Genomic DNA, 25,172 nt, shown 5'->3' on the forward strand with positions numbered 1-25,172 from the left:
GCCAGTGGTTCTCAACCTTTTTGGCTTCGCGGACCCCTTTTGACCGTCACGGACCCTCGCGGACCCCCACAAGTTTTAGTTCAAATTTTGCTCAATTATGGTGCAACCGTAATCTGTCTTGTGCAAATATGAACTGTAGGCTTGTGATAACAGCAACAAAATGACTTTACTTGAAAATAACATCATACTACTTATGTAGAAATTAGGGGGACTTTTATTATTATTTCAAAGCTAATTTTGCAACTGTATTTATCGAAGTACGTGGTCGTGTCTTGAAAATCCCCGTCTTCGATTTGGCATGAACGATGAGTGCCGAAAATCCATTTCCACAGAGATAGATGGAGGCTAATGCAATATTAACGCGCAACGCTTCCGACGGTACTTTTGGTGTGATCACAACATTTATTGCACCAAAATGAAGAAACATATTTTTAAGGAACATATCGCGTCCAGCCTAGTCATTTTATCTAGCATTTCATCTTGAAGTTATTCTAGAATAGTGGTTATGTATATCACAGGATGAAATGGATTTCGTGGCGATGTTTCAATCCCTTCATTAGGACAAATTAGGGAAAACATTCGAGCATTTTTATTTCGAAAGACTGTTCACTAATTTGATGAGGCTGACAACGTCAAATAGAAAAGGTTTCGCAAACGTTACGAAGTCACCCTGATTGATTTTACTATCTTCATATTGTTATTTTTTCCACAAGCCCCAACAAAACGTCTTTAAACAGCAATACGTTTTTATCAGTAGGTTATTGGCAATTTGACAATTAAAATGAATTTGCGCAGTAGGATATTTCATGTCAGACGATTATTATAATGATGTGAGTCATGGGGTTGTAGCATTTGTGGTGCGAAACTGCCTCAGGCTTTCTCAAATTAAAAAAATTAAAAAAGTAGGTTATCAATCATTTTGAAAATTTAGAGGTCTCGCGGACCCCCTGAAATTGCTTCGCGGACCCCCGGTTGAGAACCACTGGCCTAGGCTTATGCTCTGCTCTAGTTTTATCGTAAATGAATGAAGTTTATATATTTTCTCTAATACTGCCGTTATTAAGAGAAGTTCTACTTGAGATATGTCACGTTTTTATATCTGCGAAATGATATTGTCTATATCAGTGGTCGGGAACCTGTGGCTCGCGAGCCATATATGGCTCTTTTGGATATAAGATATGGCTCTTTGAGAAACTTTTGATTTTGAACTTAATTTATCAATATTGCAGCAACTTGTTATTAGATTTTCATGAGAGCGATAATAATTATTCTCGTGGCTTAATAAGCAAGTCTTTGAGAGGTCAAGACAGTTGAATATCCAGTGTTATAACCTCGTACCGCTCTCTTTCTAAAATCCTTAAATTCATGTTGCTGTCGCACCGGCGCCACCACCCGCGATTTCGATCTACCCACCAGCGCTCGCCTAGAAATCTTGGATTGCACGATACCTTGATTGACGAAAGAGAATAGCTGACATGGGCACATGGCGACACTTGTAGGACAATGTAGTTTTAAAATACACATTTTCTTCTTGATCCACGCCAAGAAATAAAATGCCTTGGAAGTGACATTCACACTTACAAATTCAAATTAAAAACAACGCCATAGCTATCCATTTTCTTCATCGGTTAGTATAGATTTAGCACCGCCGTAAAAATGTTGGTGTATAACGCAACGTTACGTTACGCCGAATATTTTAAAAGTCAATCAATACTTTGATGTTCAGAATCAGCGCGGCAATTACATTTGATTAATATCAGTGATTCTAAATTGTTCGCGATTTACGATGAGTTGGGGTGTCACAAGTGAGGCTTGGCCCGTTTGGGCCTCATCTGAGCCTCACCTCTCTTTTCGCTCTTTATTTTCGAACAATAAATATGAAAATTCCGTGATTTTGGGAATAAAAATGTTCAAAATCTAGTCATTCATAAACATCGATAGAAGATACCAATAACCATCGAATGGTTCACAAATTTCCTTCACTCATCCCTGACGACAAGTGAGGCACTGCCTCACCTGCCTTCCCTAACCCCACGCCACTGACGTATCACACGGTGGTTATGTACTGCTGTAGTGACCGTGTTTGGCTCCACCTACCCATGTGGGGGCGGAAATATATGGCGCACACTACGAATCCCTTATATTAGTGCTACCAATACGTCACGGATGTTCAATTGTGACGTAAAAGTTGATTGACATGTATGGCTCTTTGGGACTAACAATTGAAAATATTGGGCTAACATGGCTCTTCGGTCGAAAAAGGTTCCCGACCACTGGTATATATCGTATTGCTCTAAATACTGATGTCGGTTAACGGTTGAGCTTTAATTGATATTTTCCTTGCAGTTTGAATGTAATTCATCGCAGTACTGAGATTTGCAACTGACGAGAGTTGATCAGCTAGATCTTAGTGAATACCTTAACAATATATGTCTCGTTTTATTTCAAATGAATTGCAGTATTTTTTGCACAATATCATTAACGTGTGTGATGTCGTTTGATTTGATTTGGTTTACATTTCTGTTCTGTATGCTCTTATGTTTTGCCTGAATAGTGACCGCGTTGCATTACTTCCATGATTACGCCTGTTGCAGGTTGGAATTACAGTGTTAATAATGTAGGCCTAATATATCATGTGCTGTGTTCATTGGTTATTCCGATGTAGATTGTCATTAATAGCTTCTTTTACTAAACCTTGATTTCTTTTTGCTTTGGTCTGCTTAACTTTGCAGTATTATTTTCTCGCTTGTTGTTATTATCAACAATCATATCTGATATTAACAACCTTACTGTGACTAACACCTTGATTTTCAAAATGCATCTCACAGCGTCGTTTCTAGTTTACTTCAAAAATGGCTTCTTACTACGGAGAAATACTGCCTGTGATTTCGCGATCTGCTGACGATGAGGAAGACGACGAATTTGCTCCCCAGCCAAGGTATAAATTTTCCAACCTATTAGATATAAAACTGCCAAACTGGGACTGGGCCAAATCTGGTCCGTACGCTAATTCCTCCTGCCCTGCAACAAGGTCAGCAGAGTATTTGCGCATGACCATTCTTCAGCTCAAACATAGGGGTATTTGTAGTGACAAAAGTGGTTCTACACGAGTAAAATGGTCACCATTATTCTGTGATGACTAGGGCGGTTTTTTTTGACATGTCAAAATTTGTCAAAATTTTGTCTAAATTGTAGTGTTAGGTCAAAATTTTTCATAAAGTCAAAATTTTTTGACGTCTGCATTTCGTTTTTTTTCGTAGATTTTGCACTGTCGGTGAACTTATCATTTGATATTTTACAACTTGTAGCCTATTTAATAGACCTACCGTTGTAAACGGCTAATTGTCTGCTCATTGTGAATCATAAACGGTCAAATAAAACAAGTAGGTAAACATGGTGTTATGGTCAACGTACCGCAATATCCTAACTGAAGAAAGACTTCTTGCGCATTGCATCATTCTTATATTAAGAAGCGCATGATGAAAGATTGTGATGTAGACAACATTTTCAGAATGAAGCAACACGGTGTGTCACCAGCAGTGTAGGCACAACTTGAGTGTTGTCAGCCAACAACTGCTGCTGTTGAACGTCCTTGGCAAGCTTCTTAGTAAGGACATGCACTTTCTACCCAAGAATGTAGGAAAGTATCTCTCGTGGTACTACAATTTTTTTTAAAATTATTTTTACCATATACATATTGTAACCACTGGAATTCTTCATAGGGCCAGATTATATTGAAATATTGTTTTTTCGTTTAAAAGTTGCCTGTTTCTAAGCCAAAAACGTTTTTTCAGGCCAAACTACTGTGTTTGGACAGTCAGTTCCGACCAGAAATGCAGATAAGTGGTACAATTTTAACATTATGTGGAAAACCACCTAATTTGCATACGTTAGGTCAATATTTGGTCAAAATTCAGTCTTTTTAGGTCAAAAAAAGTCAAAAGTTTGATTTTTAGGTCAAAATTTTCCTTTTTATAGGTAAAAAAAAAAACGCCCTAGTGATGACCTTTTTTTCGTCTGGCTGGTTGTTGTGTTCTGTTGACCTTTTTTAAAAAAAAGATAGGACATCCCCTGTTAATATAACGCTATTGAATAATATACATATTGAAATATATCTGAGTATATTTTACTTGAATAAGAATAGACTATATTATTCAATTGTATATTGGAGTTCATCACCTCCAAGAGTCTCTCCTAATGTAATGCTGTAATATGGTGCTTTAATTTTTAAATTCCATATTCCAACTAATATTCCCCCCCCCCCCCTCACCCGAGGCAATCTAACTCGAATTAGTATGGTCTTGAAATCGTATAGATCAGGGGTGGGCAGAACGTATTCAGACGCGAGCCGCACATCGAGAATCAAAATCGTATTTTTAAAAGAGCTACAGCACAAAAAATTGCAAAATGTCAAATTTATTCTGCCACAATGAAATATAGGTTATCAAATGAAGTATATTGTGTGGGGTTACGGTGCGTCTCCACCTGGGCTGCATGGTGTTTGAAATCAGGCTCATATGTCGCAAAAGCAGTACGGAGCAGCTCCTTCAAGTGCTGCTGAGCATTTAAGGAAAATTTCAGCTCTGTAGTATTATTACTCCGTAAAAATCATCTATGTGAACTCGATTCGCGAGCTCAATTGTTCTAACGCTATAGTGCCAGTGCCACCTACTCCTAATTATTACAAGTGTTGCGTAAACCATAAGGAAAGAAACAGCACGAAAACAATACACTTTATACACATTGTTAGTAGTACGTGATAGAATGAATTCATCAATTTATAATCAGGTTGAACCTCTCTAGTAAAATGGCGAAACGCATGTTGTGCAATCACTAAAGAGCCGCAATCAAAGGCTCGAAAAGCCGCAGTTTGCCCGCCCCTGATAAAGATAGACAATGTAAATGGACTAATGATTCCAATTGAGAAATGATAGTCCATTTCTAGTTGTAATGAATCGGCTGAAGACCCTTGAGAATGATTATGACGATTGAGGCTCGATTTAGTGAATTTTTCAAGTTGCGTGATAAAGCCGATGTGGCGCTAATTAAACTGGAGTTATTCAGTTTACTGAGTAGGCGTACTTCTGGTTTGGATAGTTCTGTCTAATTGCAAAACTTACTCCAGAGGTATTGGTTGTAGACGAGGTCTACTTCTGCTAGAACAGATTCTGACATCCAAGTAGGCTACTTCCTCTGTCTCCAAATAATCTCAAGTAGAATGTACAGGTAGTTGTTGGTCATTTTTGGATGGCTCTTATGGGTTAAACCAGCACAATCAGTAACTAAGGTTTTTAGAGTACTTGAGTAGGTTTTGATAGCTTTCACTACTCACACGGTTTGATTTGTTTGTTGAAATTACTTAATTGATTATTCTCGAGACCTTTCATTTTGAATGGTTTATTCAAATTGAAATGAACCCGAATATTTTCGGCTGATACTTGCCAGGGGTAATCGTCGGACGTCATCAACTAGTAGAGAATTGGAAATAACATTGTATATCAACAAACGTATCACCGAATATGTCATACTCGGATTCATTTCAATATGAATATACTATTTAATTGAATATTCTGTACCTCCAAGAAGACCTTACATTTTCTACTTCAACTTGAACTAGTTTTGACATGTCTGGTATGTTGCTACATTTATTTGTAGTAGCAACCGACTACATGGGACCATGTCTAGTGAAATAATTGTAGGTACTGGGCACTGTAACTCTGGTATCTCTGAACAGAATGTTGTTGGGAAGCTCAGTACCTTTTAGATTGTAGTTGCCACTACGATATTGCCATAGCCACCGGTGTGGACATATGCTTTGAAAATTCAGAAGACCAGACGGAGCTAAAGTGCTTTCTTGTGTCTCTCCAGGCCTTTAATCGTGAAGACAACGTCGCCTTCAAAGGATTGTGAGACACTGTGCGATTGCCTTGTAGTAACAGTTGGTGAAGTTGCGTGGAGTAAGTTTTGTGGCTCACACTTCTAGATAGTTCTTGAGGTTCCTAACCTTTTTCCTCCACCGCCCCCTTTCAAAACTATTCATGTTCTTTTGATGGTTCTGCTGGAAACGGTGGGGCAGATTTTGAATTCTGGCCGGGCTTTTCGGTTTTGGTAAATTAGCTAAAAATCTGGTTCTTTCAACACGAGTATGTTGCCACAGCGCTAAGCTGGATAATTCTTGAAGTTATGATGAAGAAATATGCTGACAATTTCATTTTGAAACTTTCAAATGCCAGGATATTTGATGCATCGTTTTGACCAGCAAGCTTCAGAATAGTACGGCACTGAAATAGGCTCTCACTCTGAAGGTGGTAGAGGGCCACTTCCCGAGATTTGGACATACCGTGTGTTGCATGATCATTGATGATTTTGTGCGAAAACCCTATGACACTAACAAGTAACAACTGTGCAGTATAAAATACGTTGGTAATTGGTATTCTACTACGCCATCCTTCTACCCCCATATTGCCCCCTAACCAATTCCGACCCTTTGAAAATCAAAATTGCGCCCTGCGACCCTAGTGCCAAGGTCATGAACCACTGAATCAGACTATTTTGAGAAAAATGTCGATTGTCTAATTTAATTTGTGAAATGTTTCTCTGCTCTAATTTTAAAAAGCGCTGTTGCATGACCTGTTTATTAGTAACCAAATCGACCAACTTTCAGGATTTGCGGAATCGTTTTTTGATTTGTCTCGCGAGAATAAATGGGCCGATGTTGAAGAAACTCGCGATGAGGACCACGTTGGTTACGAGGCGATTTCAAAATCTCCCAAAATAGGTACGCGTGACAACTTTGCTTCCGTGCGATGTGAGAACATGACGTCTTTTGCTTTGGCAGCAATTTCGTTTCACACTGTGTCGAGCGGGCAGAGAAAGACCACTTTTGCGGTGTGTAAAGGTCACAATCCACCTGAGCAAATCTGGCCTGTAACGAACAAGGTAGGCGGTCACGGCCAGAGCGCAGTAGGCCACTTGCTCTCTCTTAAAGCAGGGTACTTTTAGGCTTCCACTATTACTTGAACAGTTTTCTGGGCAAATCCACTCACTTATTCCCAGTTGATTTTGAAAATTTATTTTGAGGCTTCTTCATAGGTAAAACCACCAGGGTTGTAATGACTCGAGTCATGACTCGACTCAGTCCGACTCGAGTCAGGATTTTTCTGATGACTCGAATTTATTTTGAGGCTTCTTCATAGGTAAAACCACCAGGGTTGTAATGACTCGAGTCATGACTCGACTCAGTCCGACTCGAGTCAGGATTTTTCTGATGACTCGAGTCATTTTCTCGAAATAAGGAAATGACTCGACTTGACTCGACTCAATCTGTGGATTGACTCGACTTGGACTCGAGTCAATGCGCATGACTCGAACTAAGTCATATGACTCGAGACTCAGACTGCCAAGTCCGACATTTCATTGTAATTCCGAAGAATAGTAAAGTAACCACCCTATTGGCATTCCGTCTTTTGGTACTGGTACTTGAAAATGAGACCTGAAACTGCTAATAGTAGGGAAAATTAGTATATTATAAATGCGAACCATTCGATATCACGAAACAGAGTTATAAAAAGTGGGGTTAACAAGACTTTAACTGGAAACTGAGCAGTCAACACAATGACTTGGACTCAGACTCGAGGCATAATACCATGACCCAGACTCGACCCTCTGCTTGATGACTTGGACTCGGACTTGACTCGGTGGTGAATTGAAAATGACTTCACTTGACTCGAGTCAAAACTATAAAAGTGAGATTGACTTGTGACTCGAAGCCTTGTGACTTGGTTACAACCCTGAAAACCACTCCTTTTTTACCATTTGAACACTAAAGGCCGTATCAGACGAGGCGATGTCGGCCGATAATTTCTCTACCATCATGTGAGAGATCGTTGCACTTGATTAGTTTCAGAAGGCGTTGACCCGTTGCATTTAAACCTGCACGGGGATGATTGACATTTGCGAATCGGTTTTTGTTGTTGTACAGGTCAGGTACACTGTGCAACGTACATACTACCGTATTATGATCAGTGATGGGCGGATAGTGATTTCTGAGAATCCGAATCCATCCGACAGCTCAAAGCTCTGATGAGCAATCCTTCCGAATACGAACAATCTCATCCAAATACCCATGCAAATCCGAAAAATCTTGTCCATAATCCAGAAAATCCGAACAGAATAAATATTCCGAAGAATCCCAATTGTGCAGCGGAGCTAGATACATTTAGGGCCTAGAGTTGGCTGGTTTATATTTGCTTGGACCTTTGACAAAACAACTTTAGAGTGCTACCAGTCCTATAACAAGGGGTAGACTGACCGTTTTGGTTGTCGAGCTGACGATTTTTTCTTTCGACTTGAAGTCAAAAGTCACGGATAATTTTGACCAAAGTTACAACTAGACGAAAATATTCGAAACTAATTCTGCAACATGGTTATGATGTCTGTCCAATGTGTTCATGCTGCAATGTCTTGTCGAATGAAACCTTCTCTGAACCATGGTAGTATGGTATTTGTAAGGGTAGGTCAAAAAAGTTGAAAGTAGCACGAGTTTTGACTGCCATGATAGCTGTAGAAGAATGTGCGCGTGCTGGTGCTACTCGAAGGTGGTGGGTGCATCCGATTTTGCAACGCCGGCTTATTCTGGATAAGTGGAGCGGCTCAATAATTTAGTACTACATCGCAGTAATTCGTTTTGCAATGCCTCGCCAGAAGGTCCGTCCTCCAAATGGCTTGAGCAAAAGTGACGCTAACCAAGTCTCGACACTGGGTTATATATGGATACGCATGAGCGCATCTCCCACTTCTCTCATCGCCGGCGATGTCGCCGAGTTAATTGACACTGTCAATTAAAATCGGCGGCGATTCGGCCGATGGCAGCGATGATAAAACAAACACTAACGCTCCGCCGACATCGCCTCGTCTGATACAGCCTTAACAAGTACATTGTGATAAGTTTGCATACCTTTAATGAGTTGAATTGTCAACACAAATTGTCAATTCTATCCCGCCTCTGTCATGGTGGCTTTGCCGCTGGCATGACCGAATGACCGGGCAACTTCACCATTACCTTTACAGATTCTGGGCATTCCCCGAGGCTACAAGGAAGTTTTCGTATTATCGTCATCGCCAGTGCAAGAATACAAATGCGACGACCCCGCCCTACTCGAGGCGCCGTTTGTGAAGTCGTTGGCTACATCCCCATCTCCGACGGAACACCCCATTTATCCAACGTTGGAACAACCCAACATGTTCAAAAATATTGTCGCTGCAGGTTTGTGGAGCTAATCACTTTCAAGAGACGCAAAAAAACAAAGATTCCAATTAATTCACTCGCAATGAAGAGGGTAGGATATCAAATGACGGTGATTCTTGTGTGGTGACACTGGGAGTAAAGTCTGGGCAAAACCGAGTGCATTAGAGTATCACACATTGTGACGTCACACGGGTATGAATAGTGTGGAAAGTTCAAACATATACCAGTTCCACATCACATGAAAGATTTTTCATTATTTTGTGGACCATACTGATTTCATTGCACTTTGTAACCAAGATGTGAGTTTTCAGAACTTCATGAAGATATGTAATTTTCACTAACGTGCGTAGTAGGGTTGTCCAAAATTTGGAAAATCTCAAGAACGATGGGTATCAATATCTTATTCTATAGATTATCGATAAAAAACAACAATGAGCCTGAAATAAACTCCCAGGAAAGTCGTTAAGATTTGTCGCAAAGCGTTTGAAAGTAGCTACCGTCGAGTGGGCGTGCGAGCGACCATAGATCGGCAACAAGACTAGTAATCACGAAATCACGGCTCTCGATTGGCTAATCGGCTATGCTTGATGATCACGACGGTAGTGGCTTGCTGATCAGTTGTTAAAGGAGTCTGCTAACGGCGGTGATTCTGTAAGCGTATTGTAGGCTGGTTGGCAGATAATGATTTAAGATTAATTCAGGACATGTTGACTGAGTTACTAAATACATGATAATGAGCAAACAACAGCTGCTTGAAACAAACTTAAAGCTGGCGTAGCCTACATGTCGGTTTTGGCCAAGGGAAAGCACAGAACATGCGGAGATCAATTGCAAAGGCGCTTATGCAAGTGGCGAACGAATTCCTTGTTCCAGAAGGGATGCATCATCATTGAATACAAATATAAAGCTTAACAATGACACTACTTCGTCTTATTAGATTCCAGTCGTGGTATATAATTGAAGTCTTGAATGCCCTAAGGATTGGCTGATTCAGCCGTATATGCTGGGGACTCTTACAGCAAAATGAATTCACTCGTAAGTGCTGTCAAGGTCGTCAATGATGCCTGACAAAGAGTTGAAAAGGTATAAGCACAGACTATGCTAGTATGACCATGAAAAAGACAATTTTCTTGTATAGCTTATCGTTAGAGAATTGAAGGCATGACAGAGGTTAAACGCCGAGTGATTGTGCACTTATAGAACTAAAAATCCGAGAAATACCTAGTTACGGTTGCAATTACGTCGGTGCTCCTACTTTTCCGGGCGTGAGTACAGTATAGGCCTACTAGTCATCGCAAACTGGAGCAGCAAACCATATGTGAGATGGATTCCGCACAAAATCTTATCTGTTCATAAGATGTTATATGGGCCGACCAGATAGCTTATATATTGGAACCCCGAAGAAATGTAACTATCGCACCACTTCAATGCATTTTAAGCTCGTTTTATATCCATGTCTGGTTTGATTCCAGCATTTGTAGTGTTGCAGCCGGTAATGATTGAAGATTCATTCAGGTCATACTAAGAAATACCAGCAAGCTGTCTTCTGCTGGTCATACTTGCATAGTCGGAGCCTACCTTTACACCTCTTTCTACGGCATCATTGACGACTTTGACAGCTCTTATGAGTGAATTCATTTTGCTGTAAGAGTTTAATAAGTCGCTAGAATATACGACTGATTCAGCCAATCCTTAGAGCGTTCAAGACCTCAGTTATATAGCACGACTGGAGCCCAATAAGATCTGACAAAATAGTGTCATTGTCCAGCTTTATATTTGTATTCAATGATGATGCATCCCTTCTGAAACAAGAAATTCGTTCGCCACTTGCATAGGCGCCATGGCAATATTTCTTCGCGTGTTGTGTGCTTTCCCGCGGCCAAAACAGACATGTGGGCTACTGCGGTTTCCTTCACAGTAAGCCATTCATGCTTCAAGTTAATGTATTCAACATGTATTTAATATGTCTTGAATTAATCTTAAATCATCATCTGCCAACCGGCCTACAACGCGCTTAGAGAATCACCGTCGTTAGCAGACTCCTTTAACAACTAATCAGCAAGCCAGGACCGTCATTGAAGCATAGCCGATTAGCTAATCGAGAGCCGTGATTTCGTGTTTACTAGTCTTGTTGCGGTTCCATGGTCGCTGACACGCCCACTCGTCGGTAGCTACTTTCAAACGCTTTGCGACAAATCTTAACGACTTTCCTGCGAGCTTATTCCAGGCTCATTGCTGTTTCTTATCAATAATCTATAGAATGAGACATTGATGCCCATCATTTTTGATATTTTCCAAATTTTGGTCAACCCTAGTGCGTAGTTTTGGACTACATCGTCTGTATACTGCGATACGATAAATCGGGGTTAACAGCCTTTCACAGTGGAAAATGCTCTCAATACTATAATGTTCAGGGTTGAAATGACTCGAGTCAGTCTTAACTCGAGTCATTTTCTCAAAATACAGAAATGACTCGACTCGAGTCAATATGTGTATTGACTCGACTTGGACTCGAGTCATTACGCATGACTCGAACCAAATCATATGACTCGGGACTCAGACAGTCAAGAGGGAGGTTTCATTGTAATTTCGAAGAGTAGTAAACAATGTTCCCTCTAATTTTTGACGAGTCTGCGCACACTCACCAACTCACTGCGCAGACCCTTGGACAACAGTGCGTAACGACTAAAAAAAAGGTCATCACTTCGGATTTTTTGTGCGCAACTTATATTTTCTGTACGCAGAGACCGTGTCAGCACTGCGCATTTGCGCACGTGCGCAGCTTAGAGGGAACATTGGTAGTAAAAGTATAACCACCCTATTGGGAGTTTGTCTATTGGTACTGGTACTTGAAAATGCGACCAGAAACTATTAAAAGTGAGGAAAATTAGTATATTGTAAATGCGAACCATTCGATATCACCAAACAGAGTTATAACAGTGGGTTTAACAAGACTTTATCTGGAAACTGAGCAGTCAACACAATGACTTGGAGTCGGACTCCAGTCATAATACCATGACTCCGACTCGAACCTCTGCTCCATGACTTGGACTCGGACTTGACTCGGTGGCGAATTGAAAATGACTCGACTTGACTCGAGTCAAAACTAAAAACGTGAGATTGGCTTCGGCTTGTGACTCGGAGCCTTGTGACTTGGTTACAACCCTGATAATGTTCATACATAATTAACTCACAGTGGCGAGGTGCATATAAATTCAGCACACGGACAACTCGTCCCTATTTAGTTGACTCGAATCATTAGAAATAATACTCGATGTTGATTTGAGAACTTTATTCGTTATGCTCAGCCCTAACAAGAGCGTCTGCTTGCCGGGGGGGTTAACCTGTTTAAGAACAAGTTGAAATGACGTCGAAGCAATGTGAAGCAGCTCCTTCACGGCTTGTTTCTTTTAATGTGATCGAGTTCAACTATGTGCAATGGATTTTAATCAGTACCCAATTAGGATTTTTGGTATTTTGATATTGAAGTTCGGATTTCTTCTAATTTTATTGGGTCTTGTCAGCTACGAACGAAGCTAAATCAGTACCCGATTTGGATTCATGATATGGCTAATTTGAATTTGGAATCTTGGATTTTGAAGGAATTTGAGCCCGCTCGGTGTAGGTTTTGAATTCCCCTAATTTCAGATTTTCAGTTGGATTTGAAAATCGGGATGTGAATATTCGCCGATATCTGCCTACTTCATCAACGCAAATCAAAAAATCTGTTGACTGACAACAGGCGCGTAGCCAGAGGGGGGGTTTCGGGGGTCGGAACCCCCGACTTTTGAAACGCGAAACCCCTTCCATTTACGCGAAACCCCTCTCGGTGCATTTCAATATTTCGTCGGTCGGTAGCACTAGCTAATTTGTAGCACGCCCTTGCGCAATGATATGACCGATACATATGATGGCTTTTTTCTCGCGTCTTCTCTCGTGTGCACAGTAGACGAGAGAGGGCTTTTTTTCAAGTGCGTGCAAGGGAGACAAGCTCGTTATATCGTATAATGTAATCACAGTCACAGTCACAGTGTAGTTACAACTCGTCGCGTCGCTTTTCCGAACGCGCGTAATCAATATTAAGAATATCGGATGTATTGCAGTATTCACCTCACTGGCGACGTTTAATTCATAATTGTCGCGTGGTCCGCGATCTCATCAAATCTAGAACTCTATTAGGTCTATGCTGCAGCAATTGGATCGGCAACGCAACTTTGATCTACGATTTGACGGCTTGATATCAACAAAGAGCAAAGAAATAGCAACAGGTTATCTGAAGAACACTATTCAAACGGCATTCTTCAATCCACGCTAACATTTTTTTGCTAAAATCCTTTAACACAGCCAAGCCAGGCTTGCGCGCGGCCGGGCCTATTGCAGATGCGGTTCTTCAAGCCAGTAGAACTAGGCTTGTTAGAGACGTGATAAATCAGGCTAGGAACGAGTGCACCCAGCACGGCAAAAACTAACGAGAATTGATCTCGCTGAGATGATTGCGAAATCAAGTCATCGATTGGCGCGCGCTCGGCAATCGTTGCTAGCCTGATTTATCACGTCTCTAACAAGCCTAGTTCTACTGGTTTGAAGAAGCGCATCTGCAATAGGTCCGGTGCGAACTATGCCATCGCCTGCACAATTGCATCTGCTTTGCCTGTCCCGCACCATATCATCGTTGGCTTACACAACAATCGCATCCGCTAAATTCCTGATACGAAAGATATCATCGCTAGCCTAACGATCGCGTCTCAGGCCTAGCATGCTTTGGCTCCTATCTCTCGATGGATTGTATGCGGATTTGCGATTGTGATTAAAGAGTGACATCGCTAAACTGAATGACATCGAATGTCCACAATCGACCTCAAACATGTACGTGCGTACTGCCGTACATACTTGATTGATTTTCGCTAATACTTGAACATAACCATCGGAAGATGTGTGTCAATGCTTGAGTTAGAAAAGATGAGAAGGGTTTGAAATTGAATCACCTGAAATCGGTGCCATTATAGAACAGATTCCATAACAACTCGGACATTTTGAATTGTGCAAATCATCGCCGAGGTTACGTAATATGCGTTGATATGCGCGTAATACGCGTTGAGAAAGCTCGCGTATTCAATTGTTCGCGAGAGATAAGAAACTCGCTAATTAACAGCACTTCCGGACACGTTGGCAAGCTTATCATACGCGTAAGTTTGTCAACGCGAGGCGATTGTATAATCGTCATTTACGCATTACTTAACGCTAATGAATTGATGCTATAAAAATCGAAACCCCGCCCTCTTCATTTCAAACCCCTCCCATATTTTTCGGCGGGCTACGCGCCTGACTGACAATTTCGATGAATCCATAATCATTATATTTTGCCGAGGATGAGATTTTGGAATCCATATACTTTTACAGTTATAAGCCGTTGTCATATTCTCCGCGTGCCTGCCATAGCGTACGTGTGCTTCACCGAAAACATTCACATCGATCCAGCCTCAGTACTGTCTTTGAATCAACTCCTGAATACGACACAATTCAGGACCGCAAAGGTATGCATGCGCTAGACATTGAACCACGTTTGTTCTCAATTTATTTAGTCTATATCTCAGTGTGGAGATCGGGTGGTATTAGTATTGAAAATATCCGTTGAGGCTTGAGGGCAATGCCGTAGGTAAGAATGGTATTGCTGCCTCAGAAATTGGACTTCACTTTACCACCAACTCAAACATTATCAAAATACCTACTCCGTCTCAGGAAACTTCAAAGCACCTGGCGAACCATCTGCACGCTTTCCGCGAGCCCTAGGGTTACGATATTCTAGGACACGGGAAGAAGGACACTTTACAAATCACCAAAGTTTGAGTACCGTACCAGAAAACTGCTGATTCTAAAAAAATGTACGGGAAATCTTCTAGTGTTGACTAAAAAAAGGTCATTTTTACATTTTGGACCCACACCCACTGTATAATAATACTGCAGGGGTGCTGACCCGCTCGAACATCCATGTTTCAGATTCCGAGTCATTTATGGCATTTTCCAATTGTGCCCAACCTGCCTGACATTTTGGCCTCCCCGGAGGACATTTTCGATTTCCTGAAAATGGAAGACAAATCGTCCGAAAGGAGGACATATGGTAACCTTAGCAAACCCCAAAATTTCGCCTAGTCACGAAAACAAAAATCTGCGGCATTAAACATTTGATACTCCATATGGAATACTGCCATTAACTGTACATCAACAAAAGTACGAATTTCACCCAAACAGAAGGATCATCTATAATGAATTTTTACTACAAATCAGTGCGACTTCTGCTGTATGAGTCGAATGCGTCTGTTTGCCTCCAGAAAGCCCCCAAGACCGGCTCAGCATACCCCTGAGACTCAAGACTCAAGAACCGTTGATTTAAACACACCTACTTCAGCTCCGAATCCTTATGTCTTGTTCACAGAACCCCAAAATTCCCGTAAATCTACTCAGAAAATCATAAGTTTGCTGCCTTTCCCATCAAGCACTAGGTTTAGTTTGTGACGGTTCACCTGCATGGGGTAAATTCCTTCACTGGAAAGGCACTTTCTGGGAGCGATTGAGACCGTTTGGTTTGAAGCAGTCCGCGTCAGATCGTATTAACAAACTGCTATCCCAGCAAGTATGTATTTCCCCTACTCTGACGCCGACTCCTAATTTGGCTGCAAAATTTCTGTGAGCTCCACTCTGACAAGAGAAAATTGAACAAAACGCCGACTACCGCTCCACAGCAGACTTGGACAACTAGAAAATTGTCAGCTTTCCGAAATTAGATAAGAATTAGAATTTAGAGCTACAAAATTTTTCCAAATTAGATTAGAATTAGAAATACTGAATTCGCCAAAACTTGGACATTGATTCCAGTTCCGTTAGTATTAACCGGCTGGTACCGGCGTGTTTTTCCGAAAAATTTTGCTTCACTCTTCAAAACTGTAAAACTCGACCTCAATGGGATGCGAAATGTCTGGCATTTCGCTCTAATAATTTGACAATTAAAATTATCTAGTTGTCCAAGTCTGCTCCACACTACTGGTGTCTATGCCACGACCGTTATTATTTTGATTGCAGGATGTGGGTCTCGCTTCCAAAGACATTGTGCGTCTCGTCGCAAATTCACATGCAAAACACGGCAGCCTGTACACGTGACGCGGGGTTCAGCAATTTTCCGCACACTGGGAGAAGCTCGATGCTGAGGACCTGGCGGTCTTTGCGTCGATGACGTACTGTTGATTATATTGTTATTTGTAATAACCTGAGTGCAAAAGCGAATCAACTGCTATGCGGCGAATCCAGAAAATTGTGTTTCACGACATTCCTGCACGTTAAGTTGAAGGATATTATCGCCGGTATGTGCTTGTCAACCTTTTCAGCTTCCGGACCAGTGAATTTAAAATGTGATTGCGATAAAATTATGTAGCCTGAGTGAGAACAAAGTACTATATGTTGAAAAGTCGTTAATCAGTTTATAATTTGGCGTTCTGTTTCTCTAATTATTAGACACGCTTTCAACCTGTAACACAGTGGTTCTCAGCTGGGGGTCCGTGAGGCATTTTCAGGGGGTCCGCGAAGCCTCTAAATTTGTAAAATGATTGACAACCTAATTTTTATTTTATTTTTTAATTAGGAAAAGCATGGGCCTGTTTCGCTTCATAATAGCTAAAACTGTGGGACTCGCATCATGGAAATGGTTGTCTGAGATGAAATATCCGACTGTGCAAACTCATTTTAATCGTCAAATGGCCAATAGCCTGCTGATGCAAACATGCTGTTTAGAGATGTTTTATAGGGGTTTGTGGAAAAATGAAATGTTGGAGATAGCAAGGTCAAACTGGCAAACATTTCTGATTTGGAGTTGTCAGTCTCAGCAAATTAGTAACCAGTCATTTAAAATAGAAATTCCTAAATTTTTTTCCGAAACTGTCCCAATAAAGGAATTGAAGCCTCGCCACGATATCCATTTTCTCTTGTGATATACCCACTACGACGGATTTTCGGCACTCATTCATATCAAATCGAAGACGCGGATTTTCAAGACAATAATTACACCTTGAAAATTCCCTCTGAAGTAATAAAGGTCTACCCAATTTCTACATATAGTGTGCTGTCATTTTCAAGAAAAGTCATTTTGTGGCTGTTTATCACTAGTCTACATTTACTATTTGCACAAGACAGTTGACGGTTACGTGATAGTGGAGCTAATTTTGAACGAAAACTTGACGGGGTCCGTGACGGTCCAAAAGGGGTCCGCAAAGATAAAACGATTGAGAACCACCGCTTTAACATTTTGCAACTAGAAATATATCATGTAGAACTGCCGAAAGTTGAAAGTTCATGAACTGGCTGTTGACAACAAACTGCTCTAGGTAGTCAGAGATCAATTTTGTAATTCAGTAAGGGACAGGAGGTTCCATACTATTACCGAGAATGCTACTACCGAGAATGGACAATTGGACATTGCTGAGAAAATCCATTACCGAGAATGGCCAAGAATCTAGCTTAATGTAACGGACGTTGTCGAGAAATTTATACCGGAGAATCGATACCGAATGTGGCAACGCCGTGATGCACACACACGAGCTGTGCATATGCATAACATACCTGCATTGCATGTGCGGTAATGTCCATTCTCGGTGGTGTTCAACTGTCCATTCTCGGTATTGTCCTTCTCGGTAATAGCATTCTCGGTATTGACCGGACACCGGAATAGGATTTGCGGTCCATTTTCATTTGTCTTGGTTTTTGTGCTGCTCTTTTGAATAAAAATTTCGAAAATTGCTTTGCAAGTGTCAGTTTTTGTTTGATTGTGACTGGTTTGCAAGGTGTATCGGTTGTGACTTGAGTCAGGACCAGATGCAGGTGCGTGGTCAGGGGGGGCGGAACCGAAAATGCCGTCATGCAATTTTCTCTTTAATCGTGCAATTGAATAGTATATTCATATTGAAATAAACCCGAATATTTTCGGCTGACATTCGTCAGGGGTAATCGTCAGCAACTAGTAGAGAATTGGTTGTTGCTGACGATTACCCCTGACGAGTGTCAGCCGAAAATATTCGGGTTTATTTCAATATGAATATACTATTCAATTGTATAGTGAAGTTCTGTACCTCCAAGAAGCTCTTTAAACGTTGTGATATAATCAACATTCGTTAACAAGTGCCTCCCCTAATCCTCATAAAAAATGACGTCGAATAGCCAGTTTACCACTTCCAATTTTTTAGTCGGGAACATACATCATCGTCCTTATTACTAAATTTGATAAATAATCGCTCGTTATAATTGTTATCTTGAAATAATCAACTACCTAGCAAAGCCCTGTATGTGTGATAATGATAATAGCTGGAGAGATCACATAGGCCACATGGAGAAATCAGGGCGGTAGGCGTACTGGTTCACTCCGACCTCGAATATTTGGTGTTCTGAAGATCCATAATCGGACATACCGTTACGCCCAACACTATGGATGGGTGGATCGACGTACCATAAGCTCGCGAACTAGATAGGGAATTTCTAAGCCGGTGAGTATGTTCTCTGTGGTGACATTTGCATTCGTGGCTCGTTCGATATATCATTAACATCGACCACGATTCGTCCAAAATAATCCCGAGCTCCCAAGATATATTGGGTGTGTTCATGTTCACTCATGTCAAGTCCCATGTCCCAACCATATAGAGATTTAGGCCTACGCAGATGCACCTTATGGTAGCTGTCTTCCACTCCGCCTTTTCCAAATCTATTTTCGCCAAACTACTATAAAGATGCATGGTGATGTCGAGTTCAGTTGTAATAACATCATGTGCAAGCAAGTTGATGGTTGTTGCCTCGAGATCTCCACTCGACTCCATGCCGACTTTACATCTAATACGATAGGTGGGGTTTCACGGAAAGAAATTGTTCGCTAGTACAGATCGGCTATTAATGTACCCTACTATCGCAACGTATAGATGACGCGTTTGTCGTGTTGAAAAAAGGGGCTCAATGTTAGGGTTTACCCTATTTTGGAATCCGGAAAGGAGGACACCTCCTGTTACAAATCATAAAAAGTCCGATAATACTGTACCGATTTGTGCTGGAAATCATGTTGTGTTGACTAAAAAAAACGGTCAGCTTTCCGACTCGACTCCATAATTACTCACTGTTTTACGGTACTGCTTTGGTGTCTGCTAAACAAAAATATAATTTCTCCAGTCTTGCTCCCGAATGGCACGCTCTAACGTCCGCATTTCAGGTCTCGTGTCCTTTATGGCGTTTTTTAGGTGAGCCTGAGCATGTCCATTAGCAAAAGGAGGATGCATTTCTAAAAAAGGGGACATTTAGGCGTACTCTGAGACATTTTCGATGTCCTGAAAAAGTAGGACATATGGTAACCCTATTCAATATGATTAATTCAATGACGTTTAGCCATTTTAGAACTTTTGTTGAAGTATCACAATTCGTCATAGTTTTTGGAAGATGGAGAACAATTTTGTTACATCGGTTTATCGAAACTGGAAAGTCTAGCCTACTTTACATTCAATGGCCCGCCCAATAACATTTGTGGGATTCATTGTGCCAGTTGAGACGTGAAATGACCATTTCAATTCTTGTCGAAGTCAGTGAGCTCCATGAGCTGGCCTGGCCCTCCGTTTACGGCGTTCCGTAGCAATCCTACGATAAAAGGACTTAAACGCAAAATTTCATAACACTTTTCATTTCTAACCAAACGTGTCGAGATCTCGAGAACGCGTAGGCTATATGAGGTTAGAGAAAATCAGCTTTGTTGTCGCGAGACTACTAACTGTCCTGCGGGAAGCTTTTGTAGTTGAGATATATAAGTTGATAATATATGATCAACATATTATTATTACCGACCGCATGATTACAACAAATATTACAGATATAATTTTTAAAAGTGACCGAATCGATCGCTATAACTGATGTTATGCAATGTCCCAACGTAATCACTGGTTGCGGTTGCTTGTCTCAAGTTTAAATTGTCACTTATTACTTTGACAAAGTATTTTATTCGTCAGATTATATTTCGTCTACCAAACACACTCACTAAATGCGATATACAAGACTCAATGCGATGTAATGAACAGATAGGAGGGTGCCGAGACGGCCAGCTACTGTTTCTTGATCTGGCATCAACCTTGGTCTAGTGCCCGATGCGATGTCATCGTCTTTTTCATGTTCATTTTTTATTCGCGGTTCTTTTTAGTCGCACTTTCTTCCTCTTGCTTTTCTTTCGTTCTTCATCGGGTCTTAACAACAGCAACATGTGGGACGAGAAGCCCAGAATAATATCCGACAGCGGGACTTGAACCCGGGCTGACGCCCGGCATTTCGCTATCCCCCCACGGATGACTACCGCAGTCGATGGTAAGTTTATTTTGTGAACTGGTCCATTCACTCATTGCTGTCTGTGTGAACTGTGAAGCATGTTCTGAGTGGTGCGCCATAATAAAAATGACGCCTCCCACACTTTATTGAGATTTAGATTTGTATTAATGCAATGCCGATTCCAAGCACGCGGTAATGAAGCAAGGATGTGGCAGGTAGGGCATCCACCGTAACTGCAGCCATCTTATCACGCAAATAACTCGATGCACTGTGGTAACCCCACGCATGGAAGAAGCAGAAGACCCTCGCTTTGAATGATAGATTAGAAGGATTTCTCATCTCGGTGTTATATTGACTGACATTTACCGAAATTTTGTAGCGTAACAATTCGTTACCAATACATGCTGTCAACTCAACATGCAATTATTATTAACCGCATGATTACGACAAGAGGGTCAAGCTGATGTTGACCGTTACGGCTGTTCAGTAACATTATGCTTGATACGACGTAATCACTATGTTGCGTCAGATATCTCAAATGTACGTATTTTAAATTATCATCTGGCATCTTGAAAGGTGATTTTAATCAGGATTTTGAGTCTTATAGGTTACTTTGACCACGTCGAATAGCTCGTGAAAAGAGCTCGAATGTCCCTGCGATGGATGCTTGGATGAGGGTCACAATGGCTATAGGATCACTACAAGAATATTATTTGGACGAAGTATACTCGCCCATGCGGGAGCCTAATACGCGCTGGCAATTTAATTGGCACAGACGCACAATATTTCCACATTCACTAATGATATGCGCTAAGCTATGTAAATTACTGCAACGATATTAACATCAAACAAAGATAGAATACATCAGATACGACTTGATTATACATCTTCTGACACAGAGTAACAGACGAAAAAGTAAAAGTAACACAGTCAATTTCTACTCAATTGCAATAGCCATTCCCAAGACATGCCAAATCTACTTCAAGTAGAAGTAGATAAGATAATAAAAGGTCAGAAAAGTATTCCTACTCATGTACCAAATTATAGTTTCAAAACGTAGATTTCTTCCAGGGATCGCATACTTTTAGCAGTTTTGAAACTGAATGATGCATCATCGCGATTAATGTAGAAGGGCTCTAATCTAGGGTTCCGATATTTTGGAAATCTGAAAATAGGACACTTTTTAAAATTTCCAGACTTGCAACATCGGAGGTAAATCTGGAAAAAATGGTAAATTTTTCCCACATAGTAGTCGGTTGACTTGAAAAAAAGGTCAACTTTCACGCTCAGCGCCCAAAATACAGTTTTTCTTTTGCATTTTCAATTGGTTGACTAAATAAAAGGGTCAACTTTACAGCCCAGCTCCAGAAATACCCGCCTGAGCATTACTTACTGCTGATTACTGTATCTCAGTCGAGTTTTGCCCAATATTTAATCAAAATTCTCAAAAAAGAGGACAAAATCTCCCAAAAAGAGGACATTTGGGATGGCAACATCCTCGCCATCTCATCCGTGTAAGCCAGGGACGGGCAACACGTCCCGCCACGTGATATTTAGCGCCCCGCAGAGTTTCCGGCCGTACATAATAATGTGGCCCGCGGCTAAAAGTGTCACCACAAACCACAAACAGCACTACAAATAGGACTAATTTACGGAATTATAATCATGCAGCCATCAACAGCAATTCCAGTCAATTGTAAAGCAAACCTACCACCTATCCCAATACGACTTCCTACTCTTTAAAACAAACATTGTCTAACGTTAGTGCATTATGTTTCATAACAGAAGTGGACGTAGCCTAAAACAATAACCATAAATGGAGCATATAAAACAACTATCTGAGTATAACCTATCCTCAAAAAAGTACAGCTATGCTTTGTTACTTTTTTCACCTCTGCAATCAGCCGACCTAGCAGTCAGACGCTTTACGACAGCGTATAATCTCGTGTGAGGCTATGGCACACGAGAGAACCGTTTGCGCCCAAAATTAAAAAAAAAATGTCACTACAAATATAGCATGACTACCGCTGCTTAAATCGTATTAATCCATAAGTTCTGTAATTGTACTCCTAATCGCCCTCGGGATTTGACATGACGGAACGCAGCAACAAATCAGGTCTATTCACTACGTCGGCATATGCAGGTGTGAAATCAGAGAATGAAGTGGAAGCTGCGGCCAAAATTTGGAAAGACCGGATGATTCTGTCTTGCACGTCAGGACTCTTTCTATTCGTGACATGTTGGATTGGGGTCGCGCTCGGCAGGTCGTACGTGTGTTACAGCGCTCACAAGAGAACTTCACAGGCGAAGAAGTTGATAGAGTTCTGTTCCCTCTGCTGCGCTATTTTGTCAGCGTGCGAGTTCGCAGTTGATATATTCGAAAAGGTTTTCGTCAGTCACTTAGTCCCTCATCTCTGCAGTAGCACGAAGTATTCAAAAATCGTTCTTAGCAGAGTCGCGCTTATGTCGTCGTACTTTGTCTTTTGGATGCGTCAAAGATCATTGCTTACGGAACCGATATTGAAGTATTCCACGCCCTATCACATGCGTGTACTGAGTTGGATTTCCCTCGCCACCTTGGTAACATTTCCAGTCGCTAACGCTGGCATCTACGCGACTGTCTACAAGTTTTCTATGACGCCACGGGGCTGTATAATAATCGCGTCGAATGCCCCACCCTCGATGTCATTGATGGCAAGTATTCTTTCTTCGTCGGTAATCCACTCGCTACTCATCTACCCATTCGCAAAGCTCCTAAAAAAACACGCCAAGAGTGTAGAAATGACAGGAGTCGTTCTGAAACCGGTTATAATCCGGGCGTTGTCGTGCGAGTGTGTCTGCGCGTTATCCGATATCATAACTTTCGGTCTTTGTGCGTTCAAAGGATCTGTAGACGTATGGCTCATCGATATCTTGTTTCAAGGAAGCATCGCCGTCAACACTATCATGGTGGTTGTTGCTTTTACGAGCTGGAAAAAGATTTTGATTCCGCGATGCACGCAGCACCGAAAGACAGATCTTGTGAACTTTGTAATTGTGGTCATGGGTTCACCCTCGACGGGGACTCGCGCGATCCGAATGGACTAACGCCACTATATGCATGATGTATATAATATATAGATATGAACGCGACGTAGAGAAGAGCATTCTTTTTCGATCGCTGCATCCTCCGAAATGTATTCGTTCCTGATACAATAACACAACGTGAGGAACAACATTCCAAATTCATGAGATGCGTATTTGTCTCTAATGTTATTGCTTTTTCCAAGTAACCAGATGAAGCCACCTAAATATTGATTTCGTATTCTGAAACAGATCAAGTTTGTGCCTATAGGCAGGGTTGCCGTACGTCCGTTTTTCTCACATTTCTCTTCATTCTAAATAGCGTTGTCTGATAAGACTAAATAGTCTGTATTGTTCACATCCGTCCGTATTTTTGACTCGTGTAAGAGTTTGTCGTTTGTAATTATTTCCGGCACTAAGGCCGTGATCCCGGACTGGGCGAAATATATGACATCATCGTAGTGATCCGGTTAACGCAAAGATTGGAAATAGGTGATATTAGGAGTGGACAAACATCAGCTACTCATCAGCTATATACTTGGAGTATTCGGATGCCCTACGTTTTATATCAATATCGATGGCAACCCTGCCTATACGACCATACGTGGTTCTCAAAAGTATGGGTCGCCGAGGACAGTGAAAACATCTATTCCAAGTATAGCTTAGGCTACTATAATCATAGATGCAGCCATTTACTGGCTGGTACAGAATTTTCTTCGCGCAATCGTGGATATTGCATGTCTATTGTCTATATACGGCGTTAGCAACTAGCCAATATAAGGTCGTCGCAAACAATTTGTTACGACAATCCGACCCGATCATAAATTTCATTCCTATCCTTTTCTTAACGGAATTCCATCATATTTTACATAAAAGTTTTACTGACAATTTGTAGCCTATCTCAGTAGAAACCCCCAGTACACACGTGCAATAGCCTTGCAACTTAAAGAGAAAGAGATAATTGGTGTTCGGCCACTGACATATCACAGTCACGTTTGCCACGGTTACTCCGGTGAGCCTGTTACCGCTTACTGCGGGAATGGGTAAAGTCGGGTCTCGGAAAATATAATTTATAGAAGCCGTGATTTATATAGTCAAAACAACCTTCAGCATGTCGCGGGCGTAAGTTGCTGTTCAATGTGCGGTTTGGCAAAATCACGGTCTAAAATTTTTAAAAACAAATCGCCAATGAGTGGCAATAGAACATCAATAGTGAATATATCCACAGTGAGTCTTGGGTATAACTCGAAAGTAAACAATCGCTGTGTAGTTTTGATAGTTTTTGAAACTGTTTGCAAGTTATCGGTATTTACCAATCAAATGAAGTGCCTTATTGTTGTTACGCTATGAGCTGCCGATTTTATACATAGTGAAAGACTGTGCCCCAGTGACGTAGTGCGACGAGGTTCATGGCTGATGAGCCACCAAACCTCCCCCATACTCACACACCCACACCCCCCCCCTACACACACACACACACCTTTAAATTAACTGATAAATATACACAAATATGTAAATAACAACAGCAAGAAAA

At 41.2% G+C, this 25,172-nt stretch overlaps 2 protein-coding genes across 2 annotated transcripts; both read left to right on the plus strand.

Annotated features, from left to right (window-relative positions):
• The first annotated feature begins 970 nt into the window (after positions 1-970).
• Positions 971-18,039, plus strand: LOC145458663 (proteasome assembly chaperone 1-like). The gene is made up of 7 exons (XM_080337110.1): positions 971-2,938; positions 5,869-5,957; positions 6,665-6,778; positions 6,839-6,939; positions 9,070-9,265; positions 14,648-14,781; positions 16,325-18,039. Exons 1-7 carry the CDS (start codon positions 2,853-2,855, stop codon positions 16,400-16,402), a joined length of 798 nt encoding a protein of 265 aa, XP_080193236.1. The 5' UTR covers positions 971-2,852; the 3' UTR covers positions 16,403-18,039.
• A 4,584-nt stretch (positions 18,040-22,623) lies between these two features.
• Positions 22,624-24,271, plus strand: LOC145459588 (uncharacterized). The gene has a single exon (XM_080338181.1). The coding sequence runs from the start codon at positions 22,667-22,669 to the stop codon at positions 23,660-23,662; it is 996 nt and encodes a 331-aa protein (XP_080194307.1). The 5' UTR covers positions 22,624-22,666; the 3' UTR covers positions 23,663-24,271.
• Positions 24,272-25,172: the final 901 nt, after the last annotated feature.

Source organism: Botryllus schlosseri, chromosome 2 (genome assembly GCF_051294905.1).
Source record: "Botryllus schlosseri isolate E-star chromosome 2, Bs_hap1, whole genome shotgun sequence".
NCBI lineage: Eukaryota > Metazoa > Chordata > Ascidiacea > Stolidobranchia > Styelidae > Botryllus > Botryllus schlosseri.